At 35.2% G+C, this 24,910-nt stretch overlaps 1 protein-coding gene across 5 annotated transcripts in view; it reads left to right on the forward strand.

Annotated features, from left to right (window-relative positions):
* Window positions 1-24,564, forward strand: part of LOC127868044 (CCR4-NOT transcription complex subunit 3-like) — a 31,698-nt gene extending 7,134 nt beyond the window's left edge. Inside the window, exons 5-18 of one of the 5 annotated variants that reach the window (XM_052409609.1) lie at window positions 331-426; window positions 2,984-3,097; window positions 3,536-3,641; window positions 4,308-4,441; window positions 6,050-6,088; window positions 9,395-9,477; window positions 9,882-10,000; window positions 12,682-12,810; window positions 15,237-15,700; window positions 16,702-16,819; window positions 19,812-20,049; window positions 21,536-21,668; window positions 22,345-22,470; window positions 24,343-24,564. In XM_052409609.1, coding sequence (XP_052265569.1) covers window positions 331-426; window positions 2,984-3,097; window positions 3,536-3,641; window positions 4,308-4,441; window positions 6,050-6,088; window positions 9,395-9,477; window positions 9,882-10,000; window positions 12,682-12,810; window positions 15,237-15,700; window positions 16,702-16,819; window positions 19,812-20,049; window positions 21,536-21,668; window positions 22,345-22,470; window positions 24,343-24,441 — 1,998 coding nt within the window. In that variant the 3' untranslated portion in view covers window positions 24,442-24,564. Of the gene's footprint in view, window positions 1-330; window positions 427-2,983; window positions 3,098-3,535; window positions 3,642-4,304; window positions 4,442-6,049; window positions 6,089-9,394; window positions 9,478-9,881; window positions 10,001-12,681; window positions 12,811-15,236; window positions 15,701-16,701; window positions 16,820-19,811; window positions 20,050-21,535; window positions 21,669-22,344; window positions 22,471-24,342 lie in introns of all 5 variants that reach the window. The other 4 variants (XM_052409608.1, XM_052409610.1, XM_052409611.1 and 1 more) reach the window with 4 other exon arrangements.
* The last annotated feature ends 346 nt before the right edge of the window (window positions 24,565-24,910 follow it).

The raw sequence follows: 24,910 nt of genomic DNA on the forward strand, positions 1-24,910 counted from the left end.
TTGTTTGTTATTTTAATTGCTGTTGTTTTTGTCAAATTTGGGGACAGAATTGGAACTCATTCCCAATCTTAATAAGTATAAGTGGTTTTTTTCCGAATGACTGCCCCAAAATTCACAATTGAAGGTTTAAAAAAAAACAACATAAATTTGAATTAAAACATTGAGTTCATGACCAGCTCTTAAAGTGGAACCTTATAGTTTTATATTGAAAACATGTTTATTCTATTTTTAAAGTATTTGTTCGCAAAAACGGAAAACAAACTAATATCCCAATTTGATGCGCCGTCCCATTCCCAAAATTGTGAAAAATAACCTCTGGTTCTGTTTCAGCGCATGATTGACAGTCTAAACATCCAGATGGACAAGATTGAGAGCGAAGTGGAACAACTAACTAGTGGCAATAAAAAGAAAAAAATGGACAAAGAGGTATGCTTGCCCCAATGGAAAGTTAAAAAGTTAATATTTGTCTTTCTTATTTGTGTTATACTTCTATAATCTATTCTACAGAATTTTAGATCTAGTATATCAAGATCATTTATTTTCTTATACTCAAGAATGTATTCCGTAGTATAAGCATGAATTGGATGTTGGTATCGCCAGTAAATAAATCAAAATAAGCAATTATTGTGATGAAGGTCAAATAGCTGTTTACAAAAGACAATATCCTACTTGTTGATTTTAAGCTCACTTGAGCTATTCATTCTCATGACATACTTTTTATGCCCCTGGTGCGGTGGCATATAGCATTTGAACTGTATGTCCGTCCGTCCGTCAGTCAGTACGTCCGAAAACTTTTAACATTGGCCATAACTTTTGCAATATTGAAAATAGCAACTTGATATTTGGCATGCATGAGTATCTCATGGAGCTGCACATTTTGAGTGGTGAAAAGTCAAGGTCATCCTTCAAGGTCAAAATAAAAAAATACAATCCAAGGGAAGTAATAAGCTTTAAAAGGGAGATAAACCTGCCAAATGATAAATTGAAATTGTATTTCAAAGCGGAGCAATAGGGGGCATTGTGTTTCTGACAAACACATCTCTTGTTGTGATCATCCTTTGTCCGTTGTCAATAACTAGGTATAGAGACCACACACATTGTACAAACCTCATGAAACTAATTCAGAAAAATAGTCCAAGTGATACCTTGACAAAATGTAAAAAACTGGTTCAAGTGAGGTCTAAAACTAGATCAGTTGGTAGTTGGAATAAAATTTATGTGAACATATTTGCAGTTGCTTAAAAGTTACTTGCAAAACAACAACAACACTCATTGCCCAATTTAAGTTAAAAAAAATTCCCAATCCAAAGGATTGGGAAAAATTGCGGCTTTTTAATAAAATTGTGAAATAATGTGTTGTAGTTGTTTTACTTTAAATGCTTCAAAATTGAGAATTTAAGTGTTTTCAATATTATATTTACTTAGGTTCAACTAAAACACAGCTGGGTTGAAGAATAACTTAATGTTGAGATCGTGCAAAATAAACTGTTGGAAAACCTTAAATCGGGAATTTTCAGGTCCCATTTGGAAAAAGTATATACTTTTTTACCACTAGGAATTGCGATGAATACCAGTCCCGAATTTGAACATAAAAAACAATAACACTGGATCAGTCAGAAAATTTGTCTTAATAATATCTGGGCTGAGTTCAAAATAAAAAAAATGTGTGTAGAACTTAAATATCTACTTAAATATCTATGTTTCATAAATAAGTGCTTTTATTATTTTGAACTCCACTTTCTTGGAATATTCTAGTTCCTTTGGGTCTCATGTGAGCGCCTATGGGCCCATTGCCCTCTTGTTTTACCAAACTGCATAACTTTTGATCAAATAATTAGTCACAATAATAACTTGAGAATGAAGTCTGCACAGGCTAATCTTGGACGACACATTCCCCTGTTTTTGAGTTTTTAGTTTCAAGGAAGTCTCTTTTAAACAAAAATCCAGTTTAGGATGAGAGTGTTTTCCCTGATTGGCCTGTGCAGTAAATCCAGTGCCCCAGATAAGCTGCGTATCTGCGTCTTTCACCCTATTAAAATGTTTAAAAACGCAAAGATATACAATATCATGCGTATTGAAAACGCAACCAATTTGACTTTTACGCAAATTCCTAAAATTCGATGCGTACGATACAATAGCTTCAATCGAAAATTCTTCGCTCATTTTCGGTATATCCTCTTTGCAATTATTATCGTAATGCGATGTCGCTTTTATTCAGCAAGCGTCGTCTTGAAGGAGCAGGAAACATTTAAAGTTATTCAAACGCTCTGCGGACTAGATTTTATAGTTAATTACAGCATCTGACCAAATTATTTACGACAAACATGCGTTTTCAATCTGATTTAATCCGTCGCTCATTGTGCATGTATTTGTAAAGCGTCTGTCCTTTCAGTTTCTATAACGATACAAAATAATAATGTCTAAGAGAGGCCGAAAGACGTCCGCGATTGTTGCGCCAAAATATCAATCGATTGCAAACTTTTTTAACAAAGAAAGCAAGTGCAATTAAGTGACAAATCATTCGTGTTATCAAATTTTTAAGTTTAAAGGTTATATTATGGACAGTTTCAAGAATTAAAGATGTTATGAAACATCAGTTTATTAAAATTAATTATAATAGTTTACAGTTTTATTGAATCAATACAAGTTAGCTTCAATAAAAGTAATCTGAATCTGAATGGATACGTTGAAGTGACCAAGATTGGCTTTTATTAAACGGGCAAAGCAGCAATGATTTTAAGGTATGAATTTTTATAACTCATTTCACCCTATTTCAAGACCGAAATCACCCTTTTTTTTTAAATCAATGGGTGAAAACCCTATTTCCCAAATAATTATCTGGGGCACTGGTAAATCTGGGACAACACTTAAAGCACATGTATAGTCTCATTTTGCAAGAGCCTGGCTCAAATTTTTGTAAAGCAAAGGCTGTTTTAGCCCATTTAAACACAATCCTGACTCGTGGCATTCATTTCTGTTTCAGAAACATGACCGATACGAGTCATTGAAAACCCAACAAGAACGACATACGTTTCATGTGCAAAAGTTAGAAACCATAATGAGAATGCTGGACAACGATGCAATCTCAATTGACAGGGTATGCTCTTAGTAAATTAATGTTTATCCTTTGCATTTGGTTGACATTATGTTCATCCATTCAAAAAGCTTGTATCTGATTTTTCTCAAGAGATGTCTTTTAAAACATTTGTTCTCTCTCTAGATTGGCACTAAGAAATCTTCAGTAGCCAAATAGAATTTTATTTAAAACGTACGGTAGGGCTTTAAACAGGAATTTTGTTTCCACATAAAACATGGTAAACGCTTGGACTAGAGGATTCTTAGGTCCATATACATTGGTATGCTGGTTAGTCTTGATGTAGTATAACCCATGGTTTTCAAATAAAGAGATCAAAGGTCAAGTTAACAGGGCCTACATCTTGCAAGTGTGTGTGTGGGGGGGGTGCATACATGTCTTACAAAACATCCCATGGTTTGTGAAAAAATCCTCTTCACTTGTAATGTTTTTCATTTGCAGATCAAGCCTATCAAGGAAGATGTAGAGTTCTATGTGGAATCCAGTCAAGATCATGATTTCGAAGAAAACGAGTTTGTTTATGATGAGCTTGACTTGGATAACATAGGTAATACATGGATAACATAGGTGACGCATAAAGCTCAATTTTGCGATTGCATCAATGTAGTAATCTCGCCAATTAAATTTCAAATTATAAACATAAATTAACACTCAAACTTATCTTTGAAAATACTCATTCATTGAGATTTTTAGCTCGGCGTTTTCGGAGAAAACCCGAGGTATTGTCATAGCCAGCTCGTCGTGTCTTCTGACGTCCGCCGCCGCGTCGTGCTTAAAGCTAAAAATTGGCTCGAAAATCAAAGTGCTTCCACCTACAACTTTGAAACTTCATATTTAGATGCACCTTGATGAGTTCTACACGCCACACTCATTTTGGGGTCACTAGGTCAAAGGTCACTGTGACCTCTAAAAAAAAAATCTGACAAGCTTTCATTTATTAAGAACTGCACCGTTAGCCGAGCGTGGCACCCGTTATGCGGTGCTCTTGTTTATAAATTCTTATTCCTCCTATCCATTCTTTGTTATTTTTGGTATATATATATATATATATATATATAATGAGCCTTGCTCTTAGAAAACAGTGCGTAAAGTGTTGTCCCAAATTAGCCTGTGCAGTCCCCACAGGCTCATTAGGGACCACACTTAACGCACATGCATTTAATCCAGTTTTCTCTTAGCGCGACTCGCATTTAAATTCTGTGTGTTATAGCAGAGCCGGCACTGCTAAATGCGACATCGCCGCCCCATGACGAAGACCGATTCTCAGACAAGTTGTCAACGACGCCAACGTCAACAAACTCCAGTTCACCTTCACCTAGTCCAGGAATAGTCCTTAATCATTCCAAGGTAAACCTTGTTGTTGAGAAGTCCCAAATCATTGTGAGTGTAGTCCAGGAAGTCTTAATACCAGGAATTTTTGTGGGAATAATCCTAAATAATTTCTTTGTAAACCTAGTACAGGTGTCCTTGATCATTACAAGGTTAACCTTGACAAAAAAGCAATAAATCATTTAAATCACCTTCACCTAGTCCAGGAATATTCCTTTATCCTTCCAAGGTAAAGATAGGTGAACCTAGTCAAGACATAGTCCTTAATCACAAGGTTAATCTAGTCAAGAAATAGTCCTTAATCACAAGGTTAATGTAGTTCAGGAAATAGGCCTATATACCAAGGTTAATGTAGTCAACGAATTGTCCTTAATCCTAAGGTTAATCTAGTCCAGAAATAGTCCTTAATCCTGAGGATAATCTCATCCAAGAAAAGTCCTTAATCATAAGGTTAATCTAGTCAAGGAATAGTCCTTAATAATTTCACTGTAAACTTAGTATAGGATTGTCTCATTGCAAGGTAATCCTAGACCGAGAATATGAATAAATCATTTTAAGCTAGTTAAGGAATAGTCTTTTATCATTCGAAGGTAAATAGTTCTTAATAATTTTACGATAACCGTAGTATAAAATTGTCCTTGATCATTCTAGAGTAAACCTAGTCCAGAAATAGTCCTAAATCAATTCAATGTTAATATAGTGGAGAAATAGTCCAGGATTGTCTTATATCATCCCAAGGTAAACCCAGTCCAGGAACAGTCCTTAATCATTTCATCTTAAACCAAGTTGAGGAATGTCCCTAATCTTTCCAAAGTGTTGTCCGGGGCCCGTATTCACCAAACAATTCTTAGACTTAAGTCTAAGAATAAAGAAAATTCTTTAAATTAGAATATTCAATAATTTCTTTAATTTTGAGTCAAACTCTGCGGTAAACATTTCTATCTATATTATTCTTCATAAAGAACATTTTGTTGATGACATAATCACCAGTGGAGGCCTGTATATATTCAAACACTGAACACATTTTTCTTGGTTCTAAGTCTATTCTTTATTCTTAAGTCTAAGAATAGGTTGGTGAATACGGTCCCAGGAATACTCCTTTAATCATTCCAAGGTTAACCTAGTTGAGGTATTGTCCTGAAACATTCAATTGTAAGCAGTCTTAAATCATTCCAAGGTCTGCACAGGCACATAAGGGAAGACACTTCCCGCTTTTATGGAATTCTTTGTGGAAGGTCTCTTTAGCGAAAATGAAGTTAAGGCAGACATTTTCTTCGCAATAAGCCTATGCAGACTGGTCAACGCTTTTTGTACATGCATTAATCCCCTTTTTTCCAGAGCAAAGCTCATATCCATGTACTGTCAGTGGTGTTTGTTGGAGAAAGACTAAAGTAATTCTGGTGATCATTTGAAAAAAACACTGTTTTTTTAATAGTCCTGAAGTAGTCCAATGGAAACAGGATCATTGCTTCACTCAAAACATCTCAAGGTTAACCAAGTCTTGGGAGTTCTGTCTCAGGGCATAATAATTTATGATATAAATAACAAGTATAATGGCTCTGATTAAATGGATTCTTTGAATGCTTGTTATCACCTAATAACTAGAAATGCATGTTTTGTTTGTAGGAAGAAGATCGAAAAAAGCATAAAGCCATGGAAGAAAATGTAAGTGTTTTGATGCTTGAAACATTTGTTATAAAGTTTGGAAAAGTTGTTTCCTAGAACATTTGTTAGTATATTAAGTTTTCCTGTGACATTGAAAATTACACTTTTCGAGTTTATAGGGGTTTTCTGTAAAATAGAATATTTCCTTTTTAGCTCTACTATTATATATGAAATATATATATAGTGGAGCTATCCTACTCACGTCGGCATATAAACAAGAGCAGACAACTCTTATCAAGCATTTTGTCATAATTATGGCCCCTTTTCCACTTAGAATATGCAGCAAATGTTAAAGTTTTCGTACTACCCCATTTATTTTCATTTTCCCTTGACATATTGCTTTTATATTTTGCATACTTGTTTACCAACATCACCCCAACCTATAAACAAGAGCAGGCAACTCTATCAAGCATTTTGTTATAATTATTGCCCCTTTTATACTTAGAATATGCATATAATTGATAAATCTATGTTAAAGTTTGCGTACTACCCCAAATATTTCCTATATCCTTTGACATATTGCTTTTATATGTTGCATACTTGTTTACCAACATGACCCCAACCTATAAACAAGAGCAGACCACTGTATCAAGCATTTTGACAAAATTATGGCCCCTTTTACACTCAGATAATTGAACATTTTGCTTAAATTGCCATAACTTTTTTATTTATGATCACATTTTATTATTACTTTGACAAAACAACACTTACCTGAATACTACAATGGATTCCACCCAAACAATACCCCACGCCCCTACCCAGAATCCCTTCCCCCCCAACCTCCCCCCCCCCCCCTTTGTTTTTTAAACATCATCTTATAAATTACCCCACCCCACATTATACCCCCCCTCCCACCCCCACCCCCCCCCCAATTTTTTTTTTAACATCATCTTATAAATTACCACACCCCACATTATACCCCCTTTCACCCCCCCCCACCCCCCCAATTTTTTTTTAAACATCATCTAATAAATTACCACAACCCCACATTATACCCCCCTCTCAACCCCCACCCCCCCCCCCCCTCAATTTTTTTAATTTTTGTAAACATCATCTAATAAATTACCACAGCCCACATTATACCCCCTCTCACCCCCCCTAACCCAAAAAATAATAATAAAAATTTCCTTTTTTTATTTTTGAAAAATCGTCTAATAAATTATTGAATATGAACATTTTCCCCATGATGGCTTACGTTATACTGTCAAGCACTCGAATAGTCGAGCGCGCTGTCCTCTGACAGCTCTTGTTTATGACCCAACTCTAAGAAGGCAGCATTTAACAGTCGCATCATCCATATGTGGTTGTGTTTTAATGTCCTTGCAAATATTCCTGTCTCCACCATAAGTTTGCCATTTGTTGATAATTTTGAAAGTAACTTGCCATCGATGTACACCATCATAAGACGCCATTTTATGTGTACATTCGTCTCCCTACCTCAAAGGTCAAGGTCACACTCAGAGGTTAAATGTCAAACCATAAGACAGCTTGAAAATGTCTGTCTGAGCCATAACTTTGATGTACATGTATGGATTTAAAAGAGCTTGCAGAGCTCCTGATAAGGTTTTGTGAAATTCTTAACGTTACTACCAGATTTTCAAAAAGAATTCTTACTCTGAAATTTTATTCTTAACGTTACTATTAAGTTTTGGAAATCAATTCTTAACTTTTCTAAATGACCTAAAAATAAATAATAATGGTTATTTTCATGCAAAAAATCAAAATAAACATACGAGCAACTTTATTTATACGAGTTCAACAGTGTGACTGTGTCTATTCAGTATTATACAATTTTATTTTTCAAATACCTTCATATGCCCAAACTGTGCTTAGATTGCATGCCTTCGATGCATTTTTACATATTTCACAATTAAAACGGGTCTCCCTTCAATCTTTTCAACGATTAGCCATGGGAATAGTCCCTTTCACTTGTTCAATGTTTTTTTGTTTAAGTTTGGATCCGTCGTGTCGCGTTTTTTTTTAGCTTTTTCGACTGTTGGCAACTGAACATACAACATTGATAAGATCTTTTCTATTATGTCTTTCTTAACATTCAACTTCGGCTCACTTTGCGTACAATATGTTAAAAGCGTGTTTTTGCACGCTTTGCAGTTTTTTAGGACGCTCTCTGGGCGCCGATATTGTTTTTTGACAGATAGACTGTACACGCCGCTTTTATTGGAAAAAATGCACTTTGTTAAACAAACCTGATAACCATTCTATATAAGCACCAAAAAGATCTTTAATACGCGAAAAGAACTCAATAAAAATCAATACAAACCGATGTGAAAATAATATTCTTAACTTGATTTTGTAATTCTTAATGGTACGACAAGATTTTAAAATAAATACGTAACGGACTTGAAAATAATTCGTAATTACGAAAATACGAAAATACGACCCTTATCTGGAGCTCTGAGCTTGGCATTACTGTTAAAACCTTATTAATACAATATTATGATTTTAACAACAGTCTCCCACCTTCAAAGTCGAGTTCACGTTTAGAAGTCAGAAATCAGATATGGCCAAAAAAACACAGCTTATCTGCAACATTTCTTTGTCATTCATCATGCAAATTAAAAATACCTTCCCATATGGGACCTAAAGATTCCCTACACTCAACATTTAGTTCCCATCCAGCTCTATTAATTGAACCTTAGTTAATATAATATCGAAAACACTTTTATAATCAATTTTGAAGCAATTGTTAGCAAAACAACAACACTAATTTCCCAATTTTATTCAAAACACCACTATTTTTTTCTCAATCCAAAGGGTCACAGCCCTTTTCCCAAATTGACCCAAAATGTTGAAAAAAACACTGCTGTTTCCTTGCCTCAAAAGCTTATGTCACACTGAGAATAAAACAGCTTGTCCATTATCAAGCAATTTAAAACAAACATTGACACAAATTACCATCATGAAAAGACACCTTGTCATACATGTTATCATGCCCCCATCTGTAAAATTAAGGTATCACTTAAAGGTCAAAGGTCAAAACAACTTGTTTTTGACATCAGTGGACTTCTGGTACAAAAGTGGAATCTTAGAGCACCCATGTCCTCTAGACACATGTCTTGTTAAATTGTCAATTGCTTGTTTCTCATAGTTACTGTGACATATTCGGCAACGCTTCTCACATTAAAATGCATAAGGTGCAAAAAAGTATGCTGACAGGCACACATCTGATTGTAGCAGTCCGGTTCATCTTTCAGATATGCAGAATTTCATGTATCCCAACCTGAAAATGAGGTGATAGTATGTGCAATTGTGTCTTGCAGTTGATCAATTTTGTTGCTATTTCAGAAAAATAAAAACAACAGTACAAGTTCATCATCAAATAGTTCAGATACCAGTATCTCCAAAATGCCTAGTACACCAACAAAAATGTGAGTACTCTACGTAATTTCATATATTCAATTTTAATTAAACAGAATTATGGTTTCAATTGATGTTTGTATATTAAAAGTTCCTTTCAATGAATTAATCGATAAATCATTCAACAGTTTTATAAGTTCCAAAAGCTTAAAACAGTAAAAATAATATTAAAAAAAAGGAATATTCGAATGCATGTAATTGCATTTTATGTTAATACAATCTTTTCCCATTTAACCTGTGATTTTAAGGTATTTCAATGAGTAAAAATGATATAAAACAATAAGTTACTATTAGATTGTATATATCAAAAATGTAATGAATATACTGCAGTTTTCCATTCATGAATCTGTCATGTTCTACATGTATGTGTTTTTGATGTTGTAACATCCTTTTTAACGGTGTGTTTCTCCCATAGCAATAGCTATGACTTTATTTTAAGTATGAACAGCCTGTCGGCAGAAACGAACAGCAATCACCTGCCAAACTCGACACCTTCGAACCATAGCTGGCTGGATGGGATGGACAGCAATTCAGGTGCGTAGAGAAAGTTGTTATTAACAACCAGAAATTTTTACATATCAAGCACTGTTGGAACACTGTAGTTTTTGATGAGAATGTGTTCTTTTTGTACATTTTATTTGGGTTTTATCAAATTGAAAGGTATCTTGCCTTTTATACCATAACAGGTTACATTTCTAATATTTGGATATTCAAGTTAAAGTGTTCAATTAAAAAAAATGCTGCCTTTAAGTCGGGTTTGTTGCAATACTTTTTGGTATGAAAACAGAAGAAAAGCCACAATGTAAACCGTTGTGCATCAACATGCTTGCTATGTAAATCCCCTTTAGTGGCGTAATTACGAAGCACATGCTGCAGCTATAATCAAAATGAACTGTTCTCTGGGAAACTGGGCTTAATTCATGTGGTTAAATTGTTGTTACAGATTAGCCTGTGCAGGTCGCACAGATTCGTCAGGGATAACACTTTCCGCTTAAACTGGATTTTGGCTTAGTAGAAACAACAACCATAAAAGCCGAAAGTGTCATCCCTTATTAGCCTATGAGGATTGCACAACGTTCTTAGCCCATGTATTAAGCCCCATGTTCAAAGAGCGCGACTTCATTTCATGTGGGTGTTGCAAATTGGGCGGCTTTAAGTCAGTGTTGCATACTCGCATTTAAATTGGCGATATGCATTTCCTATCAGGATTTGAACACAGAATTTTACTCTGCCTGTTTTATTGTCTCCCAGAATTGTTCAAAGTGTTCAGCTGATTCTGTTATCAAAATATTTACCAATCTTTATAATAAACACTGACATAATTACTTGTATTATATTTAAATCATATGTTTGTAGTAGACATGAAGTTGCTAGCAGGTTGCCAATGTAGATGTATATAATCATATCCACTTATGGTATTGCTTTGTTCCTTTAATTCAAGATTATTAATACTGATGAACTTAAAAACCAGCGTGAAAAAAGACGTTGAACATTTGTCTTTTGTTGAACATTGTTTTGTTAAGGCTTTTGACATCAAGTGTCTTAAGAAAGATCAACACCTTTGAATACTTTTGAAATTAAGTGTCATTGTTTTGTTGTATTTATATATATATGTGGGACTGAGCATTGTTCATAGTTTATTTCTACTAGTCACAATTTCTTACTAAAACAACAAACATTGTCACTTTTTATGCCCCCGGTAGGGTGGCATATAGCAGTTGAACTGTCCGTCAGTCAGTATGTCAGTCTGTCTGTCCGTCCGAAAAACTTCAACATTGGCCATAACTTTTTAAATATTGAAGATAGCACCTCGATATTTGGCATGCATGTGTATCTCATGGAGCTGCACATTTTGAGTGGTAAAATTTCAAAGTGAACATCATCCTTCAAGGTCTAGGGTTGAAAAAGCAAAGTCAAGGGAAGTAATAAGCTTTAAATGGACATAGTTATCTGACCTGCCCAGTAGGCGGCATTGTGTTTCTGACAAACACATTGTGGTAAAAGGTCAAGGTCATCCTTTACGGTCTACGGTAAAAAATACAGATTTAAGGGAAGTAATAAGCTTTAAAAAGGGAGAAAATTATTCAATATTGAACAAAGCCACTTTATATATTTGGCATGCATGTGTATCTCATGGAGCTGCACATTTTGAGTGGTGAATCTACAGTCATGGTAGTGGCTTTTAATTATTTGCTACTAAAAATAGAGATTTATTACAGACAATTATTTTCAAGGGAAGTAATTAATATAATTATAAATCTCATATTATATATTTCCTTACCAAGAATTGAAGTTCTTTTCACAGTTACTGTACAGATTAATTATTTTGATTATTTATAACCCAAATGATTGATTTTTCAAAGTTTTTTTTTATAATGATATAATTTCTTTGATGTTCAGTACATACCTGTGGACTTATGTCCATAGAAACATGATCAACTCTGGCTATGATAGATTTTATGAAAAAAAAAAAAAAAAAAACTCTGGCTATGATCTCTTTTAAACCACAGCCCTTGGTTGTCAGTGATGTCTGACATGGTCATAATTGACTGTGAGACCCCCCCCCCCAAATTCAAGGGAAGTAATAACCTTTAAAGGGAGATGATTTCTATACCTGCCAAATGATAAATAGAAATTTTATTTCAATGCGGCGCAGTAGGGGGCATTGTGTTTCTGACAAACGCATCTCTTGTTTGTAACAGACTTAATATTTTGTAAAATCTTATTAACAATTATTGTATGGCCAGGATTAATGTAATAAATGTTACGTTAGACTAACATACTCACTTGCATGCAAATGGATATTAGTTTGTCTTTTTGTAATCAACTTTTACAGAAAGGGAAAAGACTGTCTGGAGTATTTTGTGTATGTCATTATCAAAAATTCAGTTCTCTTCTAGAAATATGTAAACATTATCTGCAATAATGAATGTACATAAATTTTTCAATCATCTACAACAGGCTTTCCGCTTGCTCAAAAAATATGTAACTACAAAATTTGGCTACTTTCAAAAACTTGTCACCTTTTATTTTTAGTCATATTGTACATGATTCAGACTCTGTTTAAATTGTTAACTAAAATAATGCTTTATTTAATCATTGAAAAAATGAGGGAGAACTTAGATTTTTGGGGGACCATTGAATATCAAGCTCCAGGTAGTATTTGAGGCGATCCGCAGCTGGCAAACGCTTGACCTTCTTCTGTTATATTGTAGGTTCCCCCTTACCTTCACGAACACAAAATATAGTAGTCCCGCCTTCTTCTGTATGGCAGCGAAACCCTTCTACATCCACTTCTGGCTCGAGGCATCTAAACTTTAGCGAAAATGCCTCGCAGTCAAGCGGTAAGGCGATACCTACCTCGCGCATGTTTTCTGTATCCGTTACTGATGAATCCTCCTTTCCTGACCTGTCTGTAGTTTATCCTTTCTAGTAGCTGTAGTGTATCCTTTCTAGTAGCTGTTCAAGTGTTGCCTGTACTGTTGGTGTATACAGTTAATTTTGTCAATACATGTATTGTTTTCCTGAAGGTTCATATGGGATTTGTATCATCCTGATTAACATCAAAAGTAACTTTTTTTGTTAATTCATAATTGTATTTGTCCATAAGAGTAGAGCATTGCAATATTAAAACCCCATAAGAAGCTCTTAAATTAATCAATCATCAATCTGAGAACTATACAAAACACTGTACCATTTTGGGAATAGGGCTGGGTCCCTTTGGATTGGGAAAAAATTTGGCGTTTAGACTTAAATTGGGAATTAGTGTTGTTGTTTTGCTAACAAATGCTTCAAAATTGAGAATTAAGTGTTTTTAACCAGGTTTTCCAAAGGAAAAAACTGGTTATTAGATTGGCGAATGTTGGCTGGCGGGCGGGTGGAACAATCTTGTCCGGGCCATAACTTTGTCGTTCATTTCGAGAATTTAATATCATTTGGCATGTTTGTTCACCATCATTAGACGGTGTGTCGCGCGAAAGAATTACTTCAATATCTCAAATGTCAAGGTCACACTTTGAGTTCAAAGGTCAAAAATGGTCCAAAAACTGGTTATTAGTTTGGCGAATGTTGGCTGGCGGGCGGGTGGAACAAGCTTGTCCGGGCCATAACTATGTCATTCATTGTGAGATTTTAAAATCATTTGGCACATTTGTTCACCATCATTGGACGGTGTGTCGCACGAAAAAATTAAGTCAGTATCTCCAAGGTCAAGGTCGCCACAACTAAAAATAGCTTATTTTGAAACAAAGAGGGTTAATTATAAACAATCAGTTCAGTTTGAGCTGTCTCCCTTTATCAGACTTTTTTTTCAAAGTGAAAACCTGGTTTTGTGACAATTTTGTCCCTTGTTTATATTATATTTACTAAGTTTCAATTAATAGAGCTGGATGGGAGATAAGCTAAATGTTGATCTAAACAAAAGGGGGGGGGGGTTTCAATTGGGAATTTTGAGGTCCCATTTTGGAAAATACACACCTTTTTCCATTGGAAATGGGGCTGTTTACCGTACTTGAATTTTAACACACAAAAAAACGTACTGCGTAACCCATTTAACTGGGCTCTTTTCTTACTCTTAAATCTTGATTATAAATTTGAAGAAGTTCTTTTATCAAGGTAAATTATAAGGAGAAACAGTTTATAGAATTACAGATATACATTGATGAAATAATAAAAACCATGGATTGAGTCTCGCAGACTATGTTAAAATAAAGAATATATAATGAACTGGAATTATGCTCTCAAGTCTGATATTTTTCTAAATATCTTGGTGAAACTAGGACCCTGTGGTCTTGTTTCTATTTTAGTGCTTCTAAATCAGTTGTATCACCTAAAAAATGCTGTCTGTTCACGGATTGTAGCAATGTAGAAGTTTGACATTGATGTGATAAATAAAATGCAAAATGAATAAAACACAAGTATAAACATATCAAATAACGTTATGTTTGTTATTTAGCATCATATGTAATTTTATGTTAATTCAGGAGCATTCATTGGTTTTTGTTTTCTGGTTTTCCTGTGTCAATTGCGTATTTCCTTTAGCTATTGATGGCTTTCATCATTCAAAGTGTCTCGCTGATTATCTAAGTAAATATCAAATGATTGTTTTCTATTGTTCTCATTGATAAGTTATTTGTTATTGTGTGCCTTTTTACCATTTAGAAAGAAATTCAATTGTTTAAACGTCTGAACCATGGTATGATGTATGGTTTGTTGGCACCTTGATGAATTCGCCATAAATTGGATTAAGTTTGACTTTATGCCTGCTCAATTTTATTTTATGGTATATCATTGTACCATGTATATTATGGTCATTGGTAATTTCAATAGATCATTACAAGGATTATGTTAACAATCTTGAAGCTAATATTTGTTTGCATCCTTTTTTCTCTTTCAGCTACCTTGAAAGTCTTTATAATTGATCACTGCATGTGCATTTAATACTAACTTATATAAGCCAGAAGCTGTTATTTAAACTCAACTGTTTACGTAACATCATTGGTTTTTATTTCATGACAATATGGTTGTGGCGTATATGAAATTAAGAAATATTCATGAAGTGTTTTAAATGGATTAATGACGTCCATGTTTTACATGTAGACTTTGTACAGGTTAATAAATATTTTCTATCGTTTAAAGTTTTGTTGCTGTGAACAAGTAGTCATATGCAAATAATAATGTCACATTTTTCTGTACTTACTGTTAATTTGATGTTCGATAGTATTTTTTAAATGAACATCAACTTTTATAAACTGTTCTATTTGTTTTCCAGATTCAAAGAGCCAATCAAATGCATTAACTAATCATGTAAGTGGACATACAAGTGCAAGTGTTTCCAACAGCATCAGCAGCAGCAATGTGTTAGTGAACAGTGTAACGTCATCTAAAAACGCTACGATGAACTCTGTCTCAAGTAACAGTGTGGGAAATCCCGCCATTCCGCCCTCAGAATCTCCACTGCTTAGCAATGGTCCAGCAAAGGAGCCCACCCCACCCATGTCTTCTGTGTTACTAACGGCATCGTTTTCATCGTCATTATCTGTTTCGAGTTCTCTTCTTCTCAACAGCAACAACAACAGTATAGTAAACTCATTATCGTCATCGATATCACCTCCCACCCCTACTCAGGCAATGAACGCAGCAATGAACGGTTTAAGTGCGCCGAGTAAATCAGATATTCTGCCAGCAGGGGTATTGAATGGACCTTCGAGTGCAGGTGGTGCATTGCATGACAAGGTAAGTATTAAACTGTAAGTTAAATACATAATTCTGGCAGATTTTATCATTTAATACAGTGTTCTCGGAATGCCGCAAAAAATGCAGATTTTATCCCATATTCCCATATATTTTACAAATGTCTCCAAAAAAAATGGGTTGAGTTGCAGTTTATATAGCACAAAAAATTCTTGGGACATATCGCCAAAAAAGCAAAATAAAAAACTTTTTGACCACAGTTTCCCAACACTTGTGTATTCATAAATTTTGTCAAGAGGACATGCTCAGAAAATCTAGGGGCCATCCCAGCTAATAGAGGCTTATAGTAAGAAGTTTCTGCTGATTTTTATCAAGGGATGTGATTTCTCCTTTTTTGCTTATTTCCTCCCTTTGAATTTCAAACTCATTAAACAAAAAGTTATTGATTTTGCTGGATCTACAAACAAATGAATATTGTCCCCTACCGTTGAAACCGGAGGGGACTTGTGGTTTGCGCTGGCTGTCTCTCACACTTTTCTGGATCCTGTGATAACTTTTAAAGTTTTTCATATTTTTTCATGAAACTTTAAATATGGATAGATGACAATATGGAGATTATGCATGTCATTTCATTTTGTCCCTACGTCAATAATTCTGTTTGCTATGGCAATAAATAGACTAGAAATATTAACAAATAGACTAGAAATATTGCTGAAAATAGTGGATTCTGCGATAACTTTAAAAGTTCTTCATATTTTTTTCATGAAACTTGAAACATGGATAAATGGCAATATGGAGATTATGCACGTCATTTCATTTTGTTCCTACGACAAGAATTCTGTTTGCTATGGCAACAAATAGACTAGAAATATTGCTGAAAATGGTGGAGTTTCAACGGTGGGGACTTATATTGCTTGGCAATAGTCTTGTTTTAGTTTAACACTGTAATTGGGATAGTATATTTTCCTTCCCTGATGTGATTCTTATATGATGCCACTGATGTCCCTGCCTACCATTGCAATACCAATTAATACCAATTGCAGGATTCATTGGAGTCAATGTCCTCTCTCAAGTCCATTGCACAGCAGGCTGTGATGAATGCAGGTCTTGAAAACCAGATCCCTTCCTCTACTGTCCCCAGCGCTACAGCTGACACGAAAGGTAAAGGGCTGGTCTTCAAATGAGCCATGTTCAGGGAAAACTGGGCTTAGTGCATGTGTATAAAGAAACACCCCAGATTAGCCTGTGCAGTCCACACAGGCTAATCAGGGACAACACTTTCCGCTTTTTATGGACAGCACTGAAAGAAAATCCGAACAGCACAGGCAGTGTTTTTTTTCACCCAATTGGGAACGGGTCCGGTACCTATGCCATTGGGGATTTTTCGCGTCGTGAAATCACCAAATTGGGAAAAAAATTGGGACAGCACTGAAAGAAAATCCGAACAGCACAGGCAGTGTTTTTTTTCACCCAATTGGGAACGGGTCCGGTACCTATGCCATTGGGGATTTTTCGCGTCGTGAAATCACCAAATTGGGGAAAAAACGAGTCACAAAATTTTCCAATTGGAAAAAATCAAGTTAAAAATTGTACCAATTGAAAAATGGTATTTTAATGACTTTGTATAACTTTTGTCAGCTTTAAATGACACAGGAAAGCAACATAAACTTTTATTCACAGTCTTGCACAAACAACAACATGCTATCGGAACACAGATTGTTACAGAGTTCTCTGATTTTATCTGCTTTAAATCTATCAAGAATGGCGTATCGTAGGACTTGTACGAATAGCTTAGTCATGTTCATCTTCAATCTGCATTTGGCTACTGTCATCTTAGACAATTTTTGTTGCAGTGTACTGAGGGGAATGGGTGGACGAAACAGACGCGGAACTTTTTACGAAGCCAAAATCGATTATTGATTTGCTTTTGACTTCACTAAGCTTTAATTTCTGTCTGTAATACTTACTATTGTGACTCATGGCCAATATTGCCGGAAACGTAAGAAAATTCAGACTGGTTTATATTTTGCAATAGAATACATGTATTTAATGAACCAGTGTAACGTTAAATGTTTAAACCAGTCAATGATTGAGAAGTCAAATTGGCCGCAAGTTAAAACGGTCCAGAAATACGTCAAGTTGGCATTTTCGGGGATTGTTTACTCGATTTTGATTGGGATTTTTTGTATTTTTTCGGAAATTGGGACGGGTCCGGTTCATTTTGGGAACGGGTCCATAGGTCATTGGGAAAGGGTCAGTTAACCGGACCCGTCCAAAGAAGGAAAAAATCACTGGCACCGGCTAATCTGGGAGGACTCTTTACGCACATACACTAAGTCTTGCTTTGCCAGAATGAGGCTCAAATATGTACGAAGTCGGATGATTCTATTCATGTTCAGTGGCATGCATAGGAAAAAACTGGCTGAAATGTCATTTTTAGGAATGTGGTTCACCTTATTGCAGGCTGAAATGTGAATCTGAGGAAATTGAATACGTAAGTGCAGGCTGGTGTGAATCTTAAGAAAGTACAGTTTAAAAAAAGTACAGGCAGAAATGTGAATCAGAGGAAAGTGTTTGAGATAAGTACTGGCTAAAATGTAAATCTTTGTAAGGTGTTTATTAAGTATGTTGTTAGCTGTACAGGCTTATATTAAAATTTAAGGAAATATATTTTACACAAGAATGGCTTAAACGTTAATCTAAGCAAAGTTCAGGGGTTTTTTTCCCTTTTTTGGGAAGATAGCCCATGGCTTTGGAATTGGGAATTTTATCGGCATTTTCATGAAATTGGGAAAATTAATTCATTAGCCTTTTTTTTCCACACGAAAAGTCCACTAATTAGGGAAATACTAAATTTGATATAACACTTTATAATCATTAAAATTAAAAGAACAAAATCATAAAATACTTTGTTAGATGTAATTGAATTAAAATTGAGATAAAATATGCATAAGACACTTCTTTCTAAAAAAAAAAAAAAAAAAATTTTTTTTTTTTTTTTTTTTTTTTTTTTTTTTGGAAATTGGGAATTTTTTGTCACATTTTGGGAAAAAAGTATACTTTTTGGGATTGGGAACATAGCCGAATTTCGGCTATAAAATCGGGCAAAAAAAACCCCTGAAGTTTATATGCGTATTTTATCTCAATTTCATTTCAATTTCATCTAACAAAGTATTATAAAATTTTGTTCTTTTAATTTGAATGATTATAAAGAGTTATATCAAATTTAGTATTTCCCTAATCAGTGGACTTTTCATGATTGTGGAAAAAAAGGCTAATGAATTTATTTTCCCAATTTCATGAAAATGCCGGTAAAATTCCCAATTTCAAAGCCATGGTGGAAAAAAAAACCTGTATATGTTTGAAGTGTTTTATATAAGCTGGGACAAATGAGTGCATACTGAAATGTCATTCTAAGGGATGTTTTATATGTAAGTGCTGACTAAAATGTTGTTCTGAGGATAGTGTCATTTAACTGACAAAAGGGTCATTTAACTGACAAAAGGGTCAATATAATGATGCTTGCGTAAGGTGATGTTTCCAGAAAATGCACTGATTTCACCAATTTTTAGCTCGGCTGTTTTCAGAGAAAACCCGAGGTATTGTCATAGGTGCTCTTGTTAAGTTTTTGTCAGTGCTCCAGCTAGGATTTCAAAAAGACACTGTGCTTATTTGTCTAAAGGGCACATTAGGGGGTACAGTCCTAATATTCCTGTGGCATATTTTCAAAAAAGCAGGAGTTATGAATGAATATATGTATTTCATGTTATATGTATTTGCATTAAAAACATTGTTTATATGATTAATAAAACTAGATTTAATGTAAAAATATAATGCATTTATTGACATTTCCTATATACTTATGTGAACAGATAGAAAGAACAGGGTGGGATCTTAAAGCTGCGCTTAGCTGGAGTACTGTCAATTACTCATGTGAAACCCTGATTTCATTGTTTCCAAATTTCTACCCCTTAATCAACAATTTGAGTTTAACATTTACGCCACTTTTTTCTCGCTGTTCCATTTTAGAGTTTAGTGAGTCAGCTATGGGAGCTTATTTGAAACACTGATTTCAGTATTTCCAATTTTCTTAACCTCTACCACTGATGCAATTTAAACATTTAATTTTGACCCCTATTTCTTTTCTCCTTAGTGCCATTTTTGAGTTCAGTGAGTCAGCTGGGAGAGCAGGCTAGTCCAGGGTCCCAGGATGGCAGCAGCCTGTCAGGAGGCATGCCTGTGCCCCTCACCAAGGCCATTCAGCTCAATCAGCTGTTCTCTGTGGCCCCTCTTGGACCAGTGCCCTTGCAAGACGAGCACATCTATCAGCTTACCATGGGAAAGGCTGGCTTCAGACATTTGCCATACCCTTCAGATTCCGAGCGAATAAGGTACTGGATAGGTTTTTGCGAAATATTTTGTAGGTGGCATAATCTGTCCTTTGTGATTATTATCTGTACAGTGAATATAGTTATTATCCGCCGCCAGAGGCGGAGGGATATTGTTTTGGCGCTGTCCGTCCGTCCGGCACTTTTGTGTCCGGAGCCATATCTTGGAAGTTCTTTGGTGGATTTCATTTAAACTTGGTATGAGTATATATATGCATAAGAGGATGATGCACGCCGAATGGCATTGTACACCATCTGTTAAAAACAGACTTATGGCCCTTTGTATCTTGAAAAAATGCTTTTTAGTGTCCGGAGCCATATCTTGGAAGTTCTTTGGCGGATTTCATTGAAACTTGGTATGAGTATATATATGCATAAGAGGATGATGCACGCCAAATGGCATTGTACACCATCTGTTAAAAACAGACTTATGGCCCTTTGTATCTTGAAAAAATGCTTTTTACTATAGGCACTTATGTGTCCGGAGCCATATCTTGGAAGTGCTTTGGCGGATTTCATTTAAACTTGGTATGAGTATATATATGCATAAGAGGATGATGCACGCCAAATGGCATTGTACACCATCTGTTAAAAACAGACTTATGGCCCTTTGTATCTTGAAAAAATGCTTTTTACTATAGGCATTTTTGTGTCCGGAGCCATATCTTGGAAGCGCTTTGGCGGATTTCTTTGAAACTTGGTATGAATATATTCCCCCGCCAGAGTGAAGGCTTAAGAACCTTCCATTGTCTTAGTTTTGTGTTATTGTCCTCCGTCTGTCCATCTATCATTATGTTCATCCGTCCAATTTGCACCCATCCTCAAACAAAGCATATGTTGCGGGGGATACCTTGGGCCTGAAAGGCCCTCTTGTTCTTTTAAATTCATAATTTCAACATCCACATACTAAAACAAGAATTTGTTGCATCCATCTGGTTTAGAATAAACGAATCCATTAGATTACAAAACAATAAATAAATTTAAGTACAGTTCATGTTTTAAGTTTAAAACTAGTTCAAAATCAGTCAGTTTCCTGCCCATACAATGGACTATTTTCACTTAGGGTGGAAAATAGCCCTATGGAATTTATTTACGAAAATTAGCTAAAATAATTATTTTATGTGTGTAGTTTTGAAAAACATGTTTTAAAACCATTACAACATATATGGTACGGTTGCCATGGCAACGCATTCAAACATGCTTATTTTACAGAATAAGATAATAATGCTACATGTATCAATTATTTAAGTGTGTTAAATATCAATATTAAGAACAATGCATAGTATAGTCAATACAAATATCAAATGTGTATTTTAAGCATGGTAATTAACATTCTTAAACCTTCGTTTCCATGGTAACCATTTATTTGCTGAGACAAATACATGTTCATTGAGTGTTCGCAACTTAACTTTTATTTATTATTATTGGACATCATTACATGCATGCATTAGACCCTCTTTTCACAGAGCGCGGCCCATTTGTTTTTCAGAGTTCATCTACCGCGTAAGCCATGTCCCACGCCGTCGTATTATCCACAGTTGCCCCCCATGCATGCAGACACTGTTGAGTTCTTTCAAAGACTGTCTACAGAAACACTGTTCTTCATCTTTTATTACATGGAGGTAAAAAATGTTTACACAATTATGACTTATTCGTGGCTCTTATGTCTAATAAATTCTGGGGTCTAGTTTGCGAGATGAATGCCCCTATTTTGCTTTTTAAAGAACATACTGTTCCTCTATTTGTATGACCCAAAACATGTGGAAGATAGAAGTCACACTGTCCGATTTTTTGTATCAAGATGAGTTACACTGTAATAGTTCGCACTTAAAATATTGACCTATGAAATGTCATACACCAATAATTATTCTAATTTTACATATCAGCTGTTATGTTCAGTGAATACAAAATGTATATATTATAGTATTAAATTTAAGAATCTTGTTGGGAAACTTGTGTAATTTAAGGTAAAGTCATGTAACTGCCCTTTGCTGGTTAACCCTTTTACCCCTTAGATACTTTTTTAGAAAGTCCCTATTTTCCCCCTTAGATACGTTTTTTTGAAAGTCCCTAAGAAAGTTTAATTTAATGAAAGACCTTTTTTACTTCATTCAAGTTTTAAAGGCTTCATTTCCAACCCTTAGTTACTGATGAGCAGCAAACAGGATAAAACCTGAACAGACTGCTAGTTACTTTCAGGCTGCTCTGGTTTTATGCTGGTTGCAAAAGCCATTTTTACTTTGCTTCTAATGGGGGAAAGGATTAACATACTGAGTGTATCAAATTATTATTTCACAGGGAACCAAGGCTCAATATTTGGCAGCAAAAGCATTGAAGAAGCAATCATGGAGATTTCATACAAAGTACATGATGTGGTTCCAAAGACACGAGGAACCAAAGACAATAAATGAAGATTACGAGCAGGTGAGCACTTTCTGTCCTTGGTTCACATGTAAAACCATGTAATACCTGCAGATTTTTTATGTCAATTAAAAAAGTGGGTACAAATTTTGCTTTGATCCAACTATTGTACAAAAGTTAATACATTTGAGGGTTGTTTCTTCTTAGAAAACTGTTTTCCTCCCATTCTGGAATATAAAAAAATTGGTGTGCGTAATACATTGTTGTGCCTTATACTTGGTTAAATATGGTAGTTGCTTTGATACTCATATGTTTATAGTTATATTCATAATTAGTGGACAATTACACTCTGTTGAATTTTACTTCAGTCTATCCTATATTTACTCCTTAAAAATTTAGTCGAGAAAAAAACAATTTAAAATATATTCACAATCATCACAGGAAAGGTTAATGTACATGTTTTGCAATAATTATTATGTCCCCCACCACTATAGTGGGGGACATATTGTTTTTGCCCTGTCTGTTGGTTGGTCTGTTGGTTGGTTGGTTGGTCTGTTTTCGCCAACTTTAACATTTTGCAATAACTTTTGCTATGTTGAATATAGCAACTTGATATTTGGCATGCATGTGTATCTCATGGAGCTGCACATTTTGAGTGGTGAAAGGTCAAGGTCAAGGTCATCCTTCAAGGTCAAAGGTCAAATATATAGCTTCAAAGCAGCGCAAAAGGGGACATAGTGTTTCTGACAAACACATATCTTGTTAAATATGTATTCATTGAAGGTTTAAATAAATTCTAATTTACAAAGGAATTTTTATCAGAACAAACAGCTTGTTTTAGTAATTGCTGAACAATAGAGAAATCAGGAATGCTGTTTATATCACAAGGGTTGTCAATTGTCTGAAATCCAGATTTGAGCAGTCATTAGCTCAGCGTTTTTCGGAGAAAACCCGAGGTATTTCATAGCCAGCTCGTCGTGTTGTCTGACATCCCACGTCCGCATCATGCTAAAACCTTAACATTGGCTCTATAATCAAAGTGCTTCCACCTACAACTTTGAAACTTCATATGTAGATGCACCTTGATGAGTTCTACATTCCACACCCATTTTGGGGTCACTAGGCCAGAGGTCAAGGTCACTGTGACCCCAAAAAAAAAAAAAACTATTCTGACAAGCTTTCATTTATTTAAAACTGCACCCGTAGCCGAGCGTGGCACCCGTTATGCGGTGCTCTTGTTTTCAGTTTTGAGATAAGTGTAAATCTGATGATTTTTTTTAAGGGGGGGGGGGGTAGTGAAATTGTCCCTAGGTACCGATTTTGCCGGGTCTTTTATTTATTGGTTTCTGATTGGTAACTGACACAGACATGAACGGTACTGCTGAAACCTTTTCGCTACTTTGCCAAAATCTTTCAATTCTGCAAAATGTTGAATGTCCGCCATCTTGAAATGTCAAATTGTCGATTTGCAAAGAAAAGCACTGCAATAGCATATCGTAAAACAATATGTTAACCAAACTATGTATTGATTGCATATTTGCTAGGTTACTGGTTTTCATTTTCTGCAGTCAAACGATATGCATATTTCATTTCATGTATCTCGTTATGTTTTCGGACATTTGTTTTTGGATACGGTATGGTTGGTTGATTTTCATTTATTTTTGGCGTTTTTTATTACACTTTTAATAAAATGAAGAATACACATGTGATGTTATGGATGGTCTGGTTTATAATATTTGGCATTGTACTCACCAGAAATTGCACCTAGAAAGACTATAAAAGACCTACGGCTTCAGACTCGCATTTCAAATTTGGGACAATTGACACCCCTGATCACTGATATATCGTGAGCATAAAATTTAACACAAATCTGTTACAAAAAAGAAAGTAATGGTTAGTATATTTGTCAACTGTGTGTTTTGCTTTCATTTTCAGGGCACATATATTTATTTTGACTACGAGAAATGGGGCCAAAGAAAGAAGGAGGGATTTACATTTGAATATCGATATCTAGAAGACCGGGACTTGAACTGAACAAGGGGGACTTCTATAGCATGTCTGTGCTCACATACAAATATTCGTTGTTACAGTGTTATCACTGCTGGAGTTGAGAGGATTAGAGGAGACATTGTCGGCAGGGAGGGTTTGTTACTATGGTGATCCAATGGCTTTATGTGCTCACACATGTCACACAGATGTCATCCATTTGGGTTGCAGGGAGGGGGTGGGGGTTTCTGGGGCCGGGGGTAGGGGTTGGGATACAAAAATTATGGTAGCAGAGATTTTATTTCCTGCGAATTTTCTACAAGGAAAGATGCTGTGCAAAATATCGAACTTTACCTGTGATCTGAGTTGTGAAAAAGCTTGAATTCTGGATCTTGTTTGTAAATATGGCTAGAATTGAAGCATTTACAAAACCTATAGTCTATTAAAGAGTTGTTTTTATTTCTACAATTTTATCCGATGGAAACAGTTTTCAAGGAGATTCACAATTCTGCAAAGG

This window comes from Dreissena polymorpha, chromosome 2 (genome assembly GCF_020536995.1).
Source record: "Dreissena polymorpha isolate Duluth1 chromosome 2, UMN_Dpol_1.0, whole genome shotgun sequence".
Lineage (NCBI taxonomy): Eukaryota > Metazoa > Mollusca > Bivalvia > Myida > Dreissenidae > Dreissena > Dreissena polymorpha.